The sequence below is a fragment of the Ceratosolen solmsi genome, unplaced genomic scaffold, assembly GCF_000503995.2.
Source record: "Ceratosolen solmsi marchali unplaced genomic scaffold, CerSol_1.0 scaffold32, whole genome shotgun sequence".
NCBI classification, from domain to species: Eukaryota; Metazoa; Arthropoda; class Insecta; order Hymenoptera; family Agaonidae; genus Ceratosolen; species Ceratosolen solmsi.
In genome coordinates, this window is record NW_011948469.1 from 68,021 (window position 1) to 85,711 (window position 17,691).

At 37.1% G+C, this 17,691-nt stretch overlaps 1 protein-coding gene across 2 annotated transcripts in view; it reads right to left on the bottom strand.

Moving 5' to 3' along the window:
- Positions 1-17,691, bottom strand: part of SpdS (Spermidine Synthase) — a 29,122-nt gene that overhangs the window by 4,632 nt on the left and 6,799 nt on the right. For both annotated transcript variants that reach the window (XM_011505582.1, XM_011505580.1), the window contains exons 2-3: positions 15,902-16,148; positions 1,918-2,147 (exon numbers count right to left, since the gene is read on the bottom strand). In XM_011505582.1, the coding sequence (XP_011503884.1) occupies positions 1,918-2,147; positions 15,902-16,148 (477 nt within the window). The remainder of the gene's footprint in view (positions 1-1,917; positions 2,148-15,901; positions 16,149-17,691) is intronic.

Consider the following 17,691-nt stretch of genomic DNA (forward strand, 5'->3'; position numbering starts at 1 on the left):
TCTCGCTATTGTCGATCGGGCACACTTACGCTCTCTCGAACTAACCACTCGACATCGTACAGGCCCGCTAGCACAAACAGGGCACACTAGCGCTCGTCCGAAGAACACTTCGGAACCGTGCAGGCCCTAAACAGCTGACGCAAGAGTCACTGAGGTTCACACACACTGGTTACACATGACCAACACAGATCGACTAATAGACTCTACAAATACGGATTATCAAATCCTTCACGAATTAGAAATACTACTTCTAATTGTTTTTTCCTGTGACTAGATTCTACTGCTGTTCCTTGCACATAATCAAAGACATAATCGATTACATAATAAATTCCATTTAAGATCTAACAACTCATCAAGTATAGCTATTCATCAATCAAGGATACTTGATTCAACTACCATCTTCTCATGCTGCCTCACAAGCATGATTGACTGACATCAGCTGACATTGATAACTACACAATAACCTCAAGGCAAAACAGCAATATCCAAAGAAGCCTTTATAGCAGAAAAATCACAAGAACACATCTTTTGAATAATCCAACAGAATATTTATTTCTACACAACAGTGCAATATTATTATAATTGTTTACACTCATTAAACCTTGTTTTAAAATAAATATATTATATTTTTCAGCCTTGTCCGTTATTGATTTCCTTTAAAATTATCCTCCCGTGAGACTAATCCACTGAACTATTGAATTGGCAGTTCGAGCCATAAGCTAACCCTTTAAATCCGAACAATAGAAATTAAATAAAACCCAATTTTTATAAATATATATGATTATTATACAAAAATAAATAATAATATAATTGTAAATTAAAATTTTTTATTATGTATAGAATGTCAATTCATAATACAATTATCAATTGAGTTGTATTGTTATCTAGAGCCTAATACTGTGTAATTCATTAGCTTATATACATTTTATTTACACTGATTTTGCTTAACTATAAATAAATAATATCCAATTAATCGAGAAAAAAGTAATACATAATAAAAAAATTTGATACAATATACAAAAATAAACGGTATATGCTTAAAACTCTTATTAAAATTAGATTTTTAAATAAACTAAAATAGATATTTATTATAAATAACTACAATTCAATACAAAATAACAATCTAACTATAATGGTGTGTATATAACTATGTAGTCTGTGATACAAATTTCTTATTGAAAGTATAGTGTAATTTATAATATCACATAACACTTGGTGACCTTTTGAGGCCGAAATTAATATTTGAAAAGAAAATTCATATTAAATATGTAATATCTCATATTGTACTATGAGCAAAAGTATATAATAATATTTTCATGAGTTATAATGCTAGATAATATATTATTTGGATTTTTTCACTATGTTTAGTCAAAATATTTCTAAAATATTAATATCATTACTTATTAATACTTTTATATCCATATTTTTCTTATATATTAAATGAATCGAGATATATATATATATATACATATATATATATATATATATATATACAATTGTCTTTAATTTACAAATTATCTTTGTACGTAAAGTAAAAGGAGACTGAAGTTTGAAAAATGAAATATAATACAATAAAAATTAAAATGAAAAAAAACATTTTTATTTTGATGTTATGAAATATAACCTTAAGAATAGTTTAATAATTGAAAAATAATTAATTATTCATAGATTAAAATAAAAAAAATGCAAATCAATTTATTTTCATTCAATTAATTATATATTATTATATATATATTCAATGATATAGTATGTTTTTTTAAAGAATGATATATGAAATCTAGATATTATTACGTTTTTTAGTAGTATTTATTCATAAAAAGAATTTTTAATGCTACTGAAATAACGTAATTTTAATGTAATTTGTTAAAGAAATTTTAACAAGAATTTAAGAAAAATTATTCACATATTTATACTTACTGGATCCAGACTACCAAGTATATAACCTATTTGACCTGTCGGATATGATGGTACGCATGAAATTCCATACTTTACTTTAGGAAATGATGCTTTACAATGGTATAGAGTTTTTTTTATATGATCAAGATTAGACCAAATTGTCCCGGCTTGACTACATATTATTCCACCAGGTTTTAATGCTTTTTTCATTGATGAAAAGTAATGTTGTTGGAAAAGAGATATTGCAGGTCCTTAAATTAAATTAAAAAAAAAACTAATAAAAATATTTTTAAATATTTATGCTTAAAATTACATTTTTTAATTATTGTAAACTGTTCGGGATTGAGGCAGCTTAATTCAAAATTAAAATTGGGTAAGTTACAGACGTTTGTTTGTAATTTCGATTCAGCGATTCCAGGAATTTTCCTATACCATAACGTCTAATATATGGCAATATTTCCGAATAGCAACGATGAAGCTTCTGGAATATTCCAGAGCTTTGCTCTATGACGTTGCAACGCTTTTCGGCATAGCAACAGGCTACGGCGCTGTTGTAGGTGTCGCAAACTATGCCGCGAATAATCCTTCAGTCAATAATCTGTCAGAAATCCATTCAGTCGCCATACACCTGGCTCATGGTGTTTTTTTACTATCAATTCAATTTAGTGTTCATTGTAATTCTACACTTCATACATTGTTTGTTATTATTAGTTAGTGCATCTCACACATCAGTATCACTTGCGCCAGCACGAACTTCAACTGAAATTTTCGACAATCAAGAAATCAAGAAAGCACTCTACCACTACAATAGAATAATTCTCTATCTCAATAGAAGCAACCAACAACGCTATAATATTATTATAATTCATAACCAGAATAAACAATAATAGAACTCAAATATATTACATTATACTTTTCAGCCTTTCCACTTGTGCCTTCTTTCTTCCTAACCGCTATGGCAAGAGATTAATCCACTGAACTATTGAATTGGCAGTTCGAGCCTTAAAATAAATATTAAATTTCGACCATTTGGTCCTTCGAGTTGGATTATCTCATCGCCAGATAGCAGATTCAAGGAAACAAGCCCGACCTGCAAACATCAGGTCTGGCAGACATAATGGAAAACATCACAGTGGCGGCTCATCACGCACATTCAAATAGCGGCGGCTCATAACGCACATTCAAACAGCAACGGACCTGCAAACATCGGGTCTGCCGGATGCAGAGGGAAATGATATATTCACATAACACGTAGTACTACTTTACGAATCGCTAACCGTTCAATCTCAAACGGGAGATCCACGACTCCCTCTCCTTTAGTTCATGACGAATAAGTAAGATACAAAAAGGGTCACAATGGATGTCAAGGGCACCAAGACACTCAAGGCCACCAAATCAGCGAGGGCCGGAACATTTCGCAGCGCCACATCCCCACAGATAAACAATGAATTTTCAATGAAAATAAAAACACAGCTTAAGCGCATTGAATTATTACAAACCCTCGCTGAACAATATGCCACACCTGGTCTCAACGTCACTGTAGAGGAACTCTCGGACTCTTACTCAGTAGCAGAGGAAATACACAAAGCCTTAGCCAAAGAACACGCGTACTTAGAGATCATCTGGCTATCGGATCAAGAAGATCACGAAGATCTTTCATCAGATGCCTTCAAAAGAGAAACCGTTCAATACACTACCATTCGAGGTATCATCAGTACGCTTTGCCAACGATCGATGCAACGATCACCAGTCCTCAGTACCTCTAATAAAAACAACCGTATGCCGTCTATCAGTGCTTAAACTTCCCAAATTTTTCAGAAAACAAGAAGATTGGGATGGATTCAGCGATCTCTTCACGGCACTCGTCCTGGACCACAAATATATCACTCAGGTGGAAAAGTTACATTACCTCTACACCTCATTAGACGAGTCAACTCTGCCATTAATAAAGGGACTCCCGCTAACCAACGAATCACTATCGCCAGCATGGGACCTGCTTAATAAACAGTACAAAAATCAACGTCTTTCAATCCGTTCCGGCCTTCTTAAATTATTCCCCCCGGTAAAACCAGTAAAACGTGACGTCTAGAGAACTTGGCCAAAAGATCAGAAGAGGTAATTAAGCACCTCCTCTCCCTAAATATCCAGCCAGACTTGTGGAATTACATCCTGGTACATCAAATTTCACTCTACTTTGACTGCGCCACCGTGGAGCTATGGGAAGCTTCGCTTGAGACATCCGCTACTTACCCGTGATTAGACCAATTAAAAACGTTCCTCACAACCATGGTGAGGTCACTACGACAAGGTGAAGAGGTGATTCAGCCTCTTGCACGCTCACTGAAACCTACACCAATGCATTCTCGATCAATACGATCCTTGTCCTCAAAAAAAGGTCCTCCAACTGTTACCAGTTATCTGTAAAGAAACCTCTGTCAAATCCTTCTTCAGTTCGAGATAAAAAAGGCTGTTCCTATTGCGACGGAGAACACCCAATCAACTTCTGTGATCAATTCATGAGCAATCCGACGCAAACAGACGAAGAATTGTAGCAGAGAGAGGGTTCTGCGTAAACTGCTTATATCATCACGATGACAGCCTTTGCGGTGTACGATCGAAATGCAAAAAATGCCGAAAAACCCATAACACCATGCTACATAAAGCGTTTTCAAACGAATGTTCTCGCGAAAAGATTATAACTCCATCGCCCAGCTGAGATGAGGGTGCTATCGTCGAAAACAGTCATGCAAATTTTTCATTACTTGCCACCGCCATTGCAGAATTGCGATCAAATAACATAACTCGACAAGCTCGTCTCCTCTTTGATACAGGCTCGGAACTCTCGTTCGTAGTCAGAAACCTGGTTCGAAATCTACATATTCCGAAGAAGGACTCCACCATCCACGTTCATCGAATTGGGAGAATTCCGATAACCAAAACTCAAGTTGTCGTATCATTAACACTTCATTCAATAGATTCTAATTTTATTGTTACAATACAGGCTCATACCCTCAAGTTACTGACCACAGTAATACCTTCCACCGAACCAGCGGTGCATGATTGGCAAAATCTGGAAGGTCTACTGTTTGAGAATAAGAGACTCCGTTTAATAAGGCAATAAAATATCTGACAAGTAATGTCATGAAAATTGTATTTAAGACTTCAAAACTTTCCTGCTCATAATTATTTGTACTAGTGTCATAAAACATCTGGAAAACTCTAGCGGAACGTGCTCATACTCCCAGTGCAGTAGAACCTAATGGGTTTACTGCAGGGAGAACCCCAAAGTAGATTCAGAACGAATATCAGATATGCGTGAAGCATTGAGTACAAATATTTACTGCAACCGAAAACCCGTACGTACTACACATGCAATGACCATACGTGCGCACTCGGCCTTTAAGACAATGCTTGCATTGTTCTTGGCTATGCCACATCTGGTCGATCGTATTGGAAAATTGACCACGCCCAAGCGGACCCTTCTTCTAGCCAAGTCCCAGAGAGGGATGAGGCAACCAAAGAGAGGTGACCAATGGAAAAGGCTCGCCACCTTCCGACACTTTCCCAATTAGCAAATTCGGAACTGAGCCCGGAAGGAAGTGGAAATGAAGGCGTGCATAATCTATTGTGCGACCCAAGATCAACCACTGATTGGTTAATTAATAAAGGAAGAAGGGATCCCAAGTGGAGCGGGATCAGTGAATCATTTTAAGAAGGGACTACGTAATGTACCCTCACTTACTCTTTCCAAATACTTCTTACAGTGAAGGATAAGTCACGACCAACTCTCACGGAGGAGGACCGGAGAGATGAGTCGTTTAGCTAGCTGAGTTTTAATAATAAGTTCTTTCCACTATTGTGAATTAGTGTACAGTTGAATTGATCTCATCAAGACTGGATTGCGTGGGACCTGACCACTTGTGGTCTCACTTGGAGACAAGGAAGAACTGAAGGGTTGCAACATTGCAAGGGAACGTAATAACAAGCCATCGAAGAGAGACTGGAAAATCACGATACACTGCAAGTAAGTCCTTACAGCTAGTACTCATTCTTGATTTCTCGGCTTATGTAGAAGACGGACGGATAAAGTCCAACTACGGAAGCTTCCCGGACATACTCTTGAACAAGACCAGCTATAAACGCCACATTGGCTTCTCAACCCCTCCAACTACAAGTTGTGCATAACCTCCATCTCGGCTCTCTTACGACCGATATTTAAAGGCAACTACACACGTATTGAGATAAACACAATGGCATTCCAGTGTTCGATCAGAGCACTACAATCATGATAACCTCTTAGCGATAATATTCAATAGATTATAACCTGCTTCATTCATAGTAAATATATTTCAACACCACAAGATTATCAAGAAATATAAAGTTCGTCTGTAATTCACCATTTTGTAAATCAATTCAAATAAATAGAAATAATAAAGACATGTGTTAATTTTAGTCAGTGCATTTACCCTTTACTTGCCCGGCAACCCCACATAACATCTAGTGGGTTTTATTGTTCTACGTTAATTATTGCACGTTTGGCTGACTAGTCAAATTGTGGGATTATTTTCCGAACATCTACCTTTAGCAGACCCTTAGTATTTTGTACCTCGAGCAGTGGACATCATTCTGGGAGCTGATATATATGGACAAATAATCAAGCCTCAAGTCATCACCGATTCTCCGCATGTGCCGATGGCTCAATTCTCCATATTTGGATAGCTTGTGTTGGGACCAGCAAACTCCAATCGACACTCCATGGTTATAGCATTTCATGTATCCTGACATGACGATGAGGACACACTGCACCGGCTACTCACAAAATTTTGGGTTCTGGAAGAGATACATGCAGGCAACGCTCCCAAGCTCCCGCCAGAAGAGTAACAGTGTGAGGAACATTACAAGAACAATTACTCACGCACGTCGAGTGGAAGATATATAGTATGCATCGCGTTCACTTTCACCGCTGTTGGTCTAGGAGACACGTACGGAACCGTGTGTCGCATTTTACAGAGTCTGGTGAGAAAATTCTCAAAGGCAGAAAATTATCAACAACAATATCAACAATTCATGATAGAATATAAGAATCTTGACCACATGAGACAAGCTCCTCAAACTCCCAGTCATCAAGTCCAATACTATCTGCCACACCACGGTGTACTCAAACCTCATAGCACATTACCAAATTAAGAGTGGTATTCAATGGTTACTGCAAGTCGACCTCTGGACTCTCTCTCAACGATATTATGCATACTGGACCCAACTTGAATCCCGACATCTCAGACGCATTAATTTGAATTAGGAGACATCGATATTTATTTGCGACCGACATTACAACAATGTATCGAGAAATAAGAGTATACAAGGATGACTGGAATCTTCATAGAATTTTGTGGATTGATGAAAACGGCCAAGAAGTGTCCTATCAACTAATAACCGTTACCTACGGCACAAGAGCTGCACTAGTCCTCGTCATCAGAACACTACTACAACTGGTGGAGGATGAGGGAAGTAAGTACCCTCTTGCGGTGCCTTCCATCATTCATAGAATATACATTGACGATATTTTCGGTAGTGCTGACACACCAGAATAATTGGTCAGAATCGCACTCCAGTTGAAAGATCTCTGCATAGCAACATATAAAGATGTTATCACAGCTGTCAACGCTGACTACAACCAACCACGATCGGTTTCATTCAACGATTGCACTATGAAGATTCTTGGCTTGAAATGGTCTCCTCATGACGACACATTCTCGTTCACGACAATACAGTTGCCGAAACAAGACAGTAAATTTACAAAACGCCTTATCCTATCCGAGGTAGCAAAATTATTTGACCCATTGGGTTTTGTCTCACCAGTCGTGATCAAGGTAAAGATCTTCATGCAGGAGCTCTGGCTAAAAAAACTGCATTGGAACAAGTCGCTACCGTCACACTTGTCTTCTCAATGGCTTACTATTAGGCAGGATCTTGCTGAACTATCTAAGGTAAGCATTCCGCGTTGGTTTAAGGTCACACCTAAAGCTGCTTGATTTCTCTGATGCATCACAACAAGCAATCTCAGCAATTATATACATCGCAGCCCACAATTCCAATACGACAGCAACCACTCTGATCTGCTCTAAGACAAAGGTAGCCCCACTTAAGATAACCACCATACCACGATTGGAACTCTCGGAGGCACTATTACTTTCAAAACTAACTAAGAATGGATATTGACGCAATCCATCTTTGGACTGATTCCTGAGTAACATTAGCATGGATAAGTTCCCATCCGTCACGATGGAAGGAATTTGTAAGTAACAGGGTTTCCTCTATTCAGGAGCTCACTCCCAACGCTCAGTGGAAATACGTCCCTGGATCTTAAAATTCAGCTGATTGAGCATCGCGAGGCATTTCTGCATCCCAGCTGCGAGAACATTCCCTTTGGTGGACTGGACCACCGTGGATGACAACACCGAAAAAGTGGTCTTGTCAACCAACCTTGAATGAAAATCAATGCCAACAGAAAGCGTAATCATGCGCAACACTAGTCACCACCTCTTTCAAACCGCAATACAAGTGGGATCTAATTCACAAATATTCAAATCTACAAAAACTTCTACGAATCACAGCACTCTGCATCTCATTCATAACGCGACTAAGGATAGCTCGAAAGACAGTTTATCAACGCCAAACGACTACAGACATAAGAGAAAAAGCAAGAATTTATTATATAAGGTATATTATTATATGGTGACCCAAGAGGCATGCTTTCAGCAAGAACTGAAGACATTGCTGGGCAGGAATCAACTGCCAAAAATACACGCACTCAGTCGACTAACAGCATATGTCGACAATCAACAAGTGATTAGAGTCGGTGGAAAACTTAACGAGACCCCAATCAAACAAAATAACAAACACTCTGCCATTCTTCCCCGACACTCGACCCTTACGACGCTCATTATTGATCATGTCCACCAACGAACTCTACAGGAAGGCACTTAGATCACATTAGTATACATCCGCCAACAGTATTGGATTATAGGCGGAAGGTACCCGATAAATTCTTTCATCCTGCGCTGTGGTGTGTGCGCACGAGGAAGGGCAATTCACTCACACTGCCGTGGACTATGCCGGCCCTATGTCATTGAAAACAAAAGTGGGTCGAGGTGCGAAAACACATAAGGTCTGGATCTACACTTTCGTCTGTTTTGCCACTTCAGCGGTTCACATAGAATTAGTTTCCGTTTACACAACTGACAGCTTCATTTCCGCATACAGAAGATGCGTTGCTCGTCGAGGGATTCCAAGCACAATCTATTCTGATTGCGGTACTACCTTCATAGGAGCGGATGCCGCTTTAAAATGACAATTTATTCAAGGCACCCACGAACAGTAACAAATCGAAAGTATCATGGTGCAAGACAACACTAACTGGGAATTCAATACACCCTCAACATCTCACATGGAAGGCAAGTGGGAAACATCACCTCAGACGCACCATTGGAGACACTTTGCTCACCTTTGACGAGCTTACTACTCTGCTTGCTCAAAGCGAAGCCATCCTGAAATCCAGACCCCTAGAAACAATCAGTGACGATCCAGAAGATCTAACCGTACTCACTCCAGGCCATTTCCTTACAGGAGGTCCGCTCACGGGTCTTCCTGAACCATCGCTCCAAGAAATACCCATGTCTAGACTATCTCGATGGCAATACATCCGACAACGTGTCCAACACTTTTGGTCACGCTAGCCAGCTCACTACCTACAACAACAACAATCAATATCGAAATGGCATCACCTACGAAATGATATCAAGGAAGGTTCCTTGGTACTCATTACCGATGAGCGCTAATAACCCGGCAAGTAGCCAGTTGCTCGAATAATAAAAATGCATCCCGGCAGTGATGGACTGACGAGAGTAGTTACATTAAAAACGGCTGCTACCATCATGGTAACGCTAATTCATAAGCTTGCCGTGCTACCAATCCCTGAAGGACAATTTTCATCATCAACAAATTGATGATGGCGGGCGGAATGTTCGGGATTGAAGCAGCTTAATTCAAAATTAAAATTGGAAAAGTTACAGACGCTTGCTTTATTGATTATAAAGATTGACTAGATTACTATAGTATAGTTTATTATATTAAGATATTTGATAACAAATTAAATAAAGTACTTTTAAACATTAACACTCGCATAATTATATAAAATTCAGTGATTTATTTAATAAATCGCAATAATAAAAAAATTATAATAAATATCCATCCATTTATAAATTTATTAAAAATTATTTAACAATTCGCTTATTATTTAACCTTATTCGCCTATTATTTAACAATTAGCCGCTTATCGGAGGTTCTCTTCTCGCAGAGGCATCCCACACACGTTGCATTCAGATTGTGGCACCACGTTTGCAGGAGCAAACAAGGAATTAAAAAAGCTATTCTCACGGAGATCAGAAGAGCATCATAAAATTGCAGCGCTAATCTCACAAGACAATGTTCGATAAAATTTTAACCCGCCAGCTGCGTCTCACATGGGAGGAAAATGGGAAGCAGTAATGAAGTCTACGAAATTTCATTTACGGCGCACAATTGGGGGAACGCTACTTATGTTCGAGGAATTTACGACTCTCTTGACTCAAATTGAGGCAATTTTAAACTCAAGACCATTAGAGCCCTTGAGTGACGATCCAGATAATTACGCTGCCCTAACTCCATGTCACTTTCTAATCGAATGTCTACTTACTACAATACCTGAACCATCTTTAGACGGATTGTCAATATCTGACTTGCGCCGTTGGGATTTTATTCAACAATCTAGCAATTCTGGTCACACTGGTCATCACATTATTTACAACGACAGCAATCAATATCTAAATGGCATCATCCACAAAACAACATAATGGTTGGTTCACTAGTACTCATCACTGATAACCGATTTCCACCATGTAAATGGCCTCTGGCAAGGGTAATAAATATCCACCACGGCAAGGACGGATTAACCAGAGTAGTCACTGTAAAAACAGCAACAACGACCGTCAAACGGCCCATACACAAGCTAGCAGTTCTCCCAATCTCGGAAAATGAAGAATAATCATCACTAGAACTGCTGATGACGGGCGGAATGTTCGAGAATGCGAGACCTATTCCTTTTTTTTCAATGCAATAAACATCTGGCAAGTAATATCGTGAAATTTGTATTTAGATTTCAAAACTTTCTTCCTCGAAATTATCAAGCACTAGTGTCATAAAACATCTGGAAAAACCCATAGTTAGACATCTGCATTTTCGTTCCGCTCGGTAACTACTTCAAGCATTCCTGTAAGCGCGCTGTCAACAAGTTGTAATGCTGTCACGAGAAGCGTCAGCGAAGCCCCCCCTCTTTCCGCTGCCTACATGCTGTCGCATGCGGCAGCAGCAACGAGAGGTTTTCTTGTCATGAAAACCAAGAGACGACTAGGCCCTTAATTATCTCAGAAGCCACAAGAAGCACTGCTCTCGCACTACAAGGGAGGAGTCTCTGATTGGACGAAAAATAAGAGAAGGGGATCAAGTCAAATTCATGATCAGCAAATGTATTTAAGGGGCGCAAGTTTCAATACTCATCACTCTTGAGATTTCTCTCTTAGTAGTACTCTCTCAATATAGTATATCCTTGATATATTTCATACTTTGTTAAGTTCAGTGAAAGTCCATTAACACTGTTACTGGAACGTAGTTACAAATCCTGCATGAACGACGACATACATCGTATGTCCATTAACGCAGTTCAAGATCCGTCATTACATGTTCAAAAGGAGCGACGACTTCTACTTCTTCGGATTGCCCATTAACACGTTCAAGCAACAGTAGTTACAAGTCCCAGAAGAACGACGACATAAACGTATGTCCACTAATGCAGTTCAAGAAACCGTCGTTACATGTTCAAAGGGAGCGACGACAATCCGCATAACAGAGTCCGGAGACGAGTCAACGATTAGTCTTCGTAAGTAGTATTATTACTACAATAATTACATATATATTGACATTCAGAGTATCACATCGACAAGCAACTAAGGGCGAAGAAGCTCCTCCTAGAACGACAGTGCGGAATAAATTCCAGTACGCGTCGTCAAGTTCGCGCCCGCAAAAGGGGCGTCCCTTTCGGCAACCCTCAACTTAGTTCAAGTTCGGAAGCTTATGAAATTGTTATGTTGTAATGTACAACAACACACAGCGCGAGTGTCAACGAACGAAACTTCGCGCCATTCGACATTCGTATTCAAGAATCAAGCTGGATAGATTACTGTACGTTTGCCTCTGCAAAACATTAATTCAACCCAAGAGTCGATCTATAATTAATAATAGTAATAATAGTCAACCTTGTCAACAATAAATAACAGAATAAAAAGTAAATACTTCAGCCACATTTATATTGTATTATTGTAATATCCCTTCCACTTGTGACCTTTCATCGCTACCACACAACACCTGTGGTCTCTGAGTTGTCAACGGCATCAAATTGTATCCGTCAGACCGGCCTTGATAAAACAAGTCGGAGCGACGAATTGCATTTTGTACAATTACCGAGCGGAGCGAATTCGTACATATGCCTAACTGAGTGGGTTTGTCCGTGTTTATTGTATTGTTTTTCCAGATGTTTAATGACACTATTGCTAGATAGTTGCGAGCAAGAAAAAAGGATTGCATTGAAAAAAGTGAAAAGTTGAAGACACTGCTAATGAGAATTAGGCCGGGGTCTACTAGTAAATATGATAAGGTAGACGTAGGTGATGAGAAATAGGCGAGGATTCACGAAAAGTGTGAATAATATGCTGGAGATGCCAGTCTATGTCGTCGTCCTCAATGCGGTCTGACTAGCGTGACGTTGCGAAGGACGTACCGATAGCTGGCCAGCAATAATAATAATCGAATAATCAATATATATAATAAATATATCTTGCACGAAATCCTTCAGACGAGTTTGACCTTCACAGATATGTTTCATAGATATAATTTTTGCAGGATTTAGTGAATTTTCTGGAAGCAAGCTTTAATAAATTCGAGAAGCTTCTTTTGTTGCTATGCGGACAAAGTGTGCGGCTAAATTTCCAGTGAATTTTTGTAACGTACAATTCAAATATTGCGCCTTAATCTAAATATAATGTATCGGAATCGTATTATAACAAACAATAAATTGTTATTTTTGTTGGGTGGTTCAATCCTGAACAAATTCATAAGCAGAGTAAATTAATAATCGAACTCATATATATTACATTATACCTTTCACCCCTACCCTTGGTGCCTTCTTTCTTCTAAAAATCGCTATTAATCCACTGAACTATTAAATTAGCAGTTCGAGCCATAAATTAAAACGTTAACATTTGAATAGACAGCTATTATCTATTATGTTTATTACTAATTAATGTTAATTATAATATTGTCGAGCTCTTAGAAATGTTGTAAGTATTTATGTATTTCATGATAAAATAAGTAAATGATTATTGTATTGTTTGTATGATATTAATATTTCTTCACATCAATGAATTTTAAGATTTCAATCAATATTAAATTAAATAATTTGTATTAAGTGTAGCCGATTTTATTTCTAGAATTCAATGATTCAACTGATTTAATTTCAATAAATTTCTTATTAATTGTACATTGATTAGGAGGTGTACCTTAGCATATACAAAAATATAATATCTAATCAGTAATAATAGTTCTGTTCGAGAGTGGAAAGAAAATCTCTCGAATTATATTTACTAGAAAACCTTCAACAGCTAATAAAAAGGGAATTATCAAACGGATACGAAAAACTAAGAAAAGTATCGCCAAGGTTGCATGATACTCAAAAAGGTTTGTACATCTGTGAACTCGTAAACAGCCATTTTAGGCCTTTCATATTAAAGACGTAGTAATTGTTTTGAATGCAATGAAGACCCGTGCGACTTACCTTCAAATCCCGGCTAGCTTGTTTACAAGAGTATATTTTGAGGATTAAAATATTTCTAATCAGTTAAATGAAAACATTTCTTAAAATCCGTTGCAACCCGAAACTCGGCACGCGCGACTCTCGACATTTGCGTCGCATGTGTGCTTTCAATGCCACAAGGGCATACGCATGCATTGTTGTCAAGTACGACAACTGTAGCTGCTTGCATAGGCCAAGCGAAGACGCTTGACCAAAAATCACCCCCACCACGATGAGTCCCGGAGAGGGGCAAATCTTCCACTTCACGAATTGCTGCCAGAGATACTCCTTCGATATTCTCTTTGTCTAAGCCTAATTTATTATGAAGTGGGAAAAGAGCGTGCACATTCATCATTTCGCCGAAAAGCGGCGCGCCCTGATTGGAAAACTAAGACCAGAAGCCCTTTGAGTGAGGACTCATGGCAAGAGGCCTTAAAGATGGGAACAAGACAGTGAAGACAAGGCAGTTCGCGGGGGATTATTGGCATAGAGTCTGCGTGGGCAGCCAAAGAGCTGTCCGCGTGGGCAGCCAAGTATCTTTCTTCTTCAAAGGGCGAAAAATCATTCAGAGTAAGAGTGAGCAGTCTAGGGAAAAGTCAAGTTATAGAAATTAATTGTCCAAAAAAGCCAAGCCTAAAAATTCACTCAATACAGAAATAAGTGCTAGTAATTCGCCACAAGAATAGTGCATGCTGGTGAGTAAAGGAGTCACGCTCCACATGAGTCGTGTCCCTCTCACCGCAAACGCAGATCGCCAATAGTTCATGCTGGTGAGTAAAGGAGTCACACCGCACATGATTCGTGTCCCTCTCGCCGCTGATTCAGATTGAATTACGATATCGCTGTAAGTACGTTGATACACGTTTTCTCTTCAATTATTGTCAGCCGGCAACAGAACCGGCCATAAGACAATCATCAAGATTATCTCACACTCTCCACTCAGAAGTGTGCAGCAATTATTTACCTGTGCAATTTACATCAATTAAATGATTTCAAGGCATCTTGTATAGTGACCCCTCCTGTATAAGAAGCCGATAAAGAATACATATCTTCATATAAGATACAAGAAGATTCTACAACATCCATATGTAAATAGTGTAATAAATTGTATAATAAATATAATTAACCAACTCTCACGACTCTTGTACAGCCCCTACATTTCACCCCTTCCCGAGCGTCTGCTACGGCGGCCGGAAAACTAAGCTATTGAAGCATTGGCAGTTCGAGCCAAGAATTACATCCCTACAATATTTCGAACAAGTTCTTAACTCTTGTATGAGACTTGATATGTAGATGTTTTTATTTGTCAAATTACTTATTTATTAATAATTATTAATAATATTTATTTTTCGTTGGCGATTGTTTTCTTTGTGTACAACAAACTCAGGATAATAAAAATATTAGGAATAGCATGTAGTAATTAATAACATTTTTGGTTTTGATGCTTTCAATGCAAGGCTTTAATATAGTTTTTTAAGAATATTAAACTTTTGTACAACTAACAATATGCTTCCTTAATGTACTTTAATCTATTATGAATTGTATTATGTCTTTTATGATTCATTGTTGGTTATTTTAAACGTTATCATTGAAAACTATTTACAGAATATTTTATTGAACATTAATGAATATCACAATTGAAATTATGATTACAACAAAAAATTATTAATAAGGCAGTTTATTTCATATGCGTAAACTTTTCTTATTGATTATATTAAACAAATATATGAATTGGTATATCAAAGTTGCCATAAAGTTACTACTAAAGGAAAATACATTCACTTAATTAGTAAATAATTTTGATGTATGATTTTTTTAAGTGGTTTACAAGTGTAATTAAAAATAAAGTTAATAACAGAATTAATAATTAAGTAAATAATAATTAAGTAATTTATTAAAAATATCAAGAAAAACAAAAATTATATGACATTAAGTTTTCATTGCTTTCATACCATAATGTTTATAACATTTTTTTCTATTAAAAAAAAAAAAGTCCTAAAGAAATTGAAAAACTAATATTTAAATTTACATATATTATATATTTTAATATTGAACGCGTTTTACCTATAGGATCACAACTGTCAGTTATTATTACGTCGAATTCGTTAGTATGTTGTTTAACAAATTCATAACCATTACCCACATATAAATTAACTTTAGAATTTGTAAGTCCTTTAGCCATGAATGGTAAAAATGTTTTAGATATTTCGATCACTTTTTCATCAATTTCAATTTGAATAATTTTTTCAACGCTAGAAAATTTAGCTACTTCACGTGCGACACCACCATCGCCACCACCTACTATTAACACCTGAAAATTAAATAATATTATATATAATAAATTAATAATATATATATAATTTATAGCTTATATATATAAATATATATATATATATATAATTTACAGCATCCAATATAAAATAAAAAATGAAAAATGAAAGAAAATAAAAAGATGCGTTGAACCAATAAGAAAAGAAACGAGTAAAAGCATGCATAAATCTCAAATAAAATTTTCATAGATTTATGCACGTGTTAATTATGCTAAGTAAAGATTATTATGATAATATTCTGTATCCACAAATATCAATCGCATTAGAATATTATCACAAAAATTTCATGCCACATTCAATATAACCACAATAAGATCAAATGAAATGCTAATTATAAATTAACGAAATTATTAGACGAAGAAAAAATATATTTATTCATACAAAATTAATATATATTTAAGCATTTTACTTTATTATAAATTTATTTTATCAGTGCTTTATCTTTTATTCTTTATGATATTGCTGATAACTTATAATAATTAAAAAATATACAATTATAATATTTGTTCGAGAATTCCGTAAAAAAAAGCGAACTCTCGACTACTTGAGGAATAAACATTCAAAACGCGAATCGGATTAACTAAATATAAAAAATTCAGCAAAACGTCGAATATCAAAAGAAAATACAATTTATAAACACATCTGGCGAAAACAAAGGTCCAAGTGTCCAGCAAAAAGCCGTCATAAAACTAATGCTACGAGACATTTGACACGGCCTCGCCACAAAGCATCTATTGACGACAAGTCATAATACTTCTGGCATAATCAAGTCATAAAAATATAAGCAAAAACCACCTCGTCTTACATCCGAAAAAGGGATATTAAAGGCAATACTGCACGCATTCGCTGTTGTCAAACCCAGCTACATGTGGCTCGGATAGTGAAACGAGAACATGCCAAAGAAGTCCCCCTCTCATGGTGGGAATGCAAGTAAGAAGCGCTCTGATTGGAGCCGCCAATAATGAAAGGATCAATTCGATTGGAGACGCCCAAAAAGAGGCGCTCTGATTGGAAATGCCAAGAAGCAGGAAATTCATAAGGACCACGCGGTGACCGAGAATGCCTTCAAGAAAGACACCTGCAAGGCGCACGAGAGTCGCTTTTCACGAGAGAAGCCGGCAAGGCTTCTTCTACAAGGGAACACCAAACAAACAAGGATGTAGACATACACAGTAAAGTCCGATCAAGAGGCAAAGCCTAGTCATATCCAACTCATAACAAGTGCAAGATAAGTGCAAATCAAATCATACACTCGCAGCAGTGCAAGACAAGGAAAAAGGAACAAGTAAACAGTGGTACACAAGGCACAACATAATCACAACCTATAAGGAGCCGTTCGAGCCAAACTCAGCAAATAATACGAGGTATAGCCAGAAAAACACAAACATAAACTACAAGCTACCGCACGAGGCACAACCTGCAGACATCACTAGCTGCCATTAAGAGCACAAAATCTGCAGAACTCACAAGGTAAAAGTTCGATTCCTTAATAACGATAATAATACACAATATGCCTCACAAGGT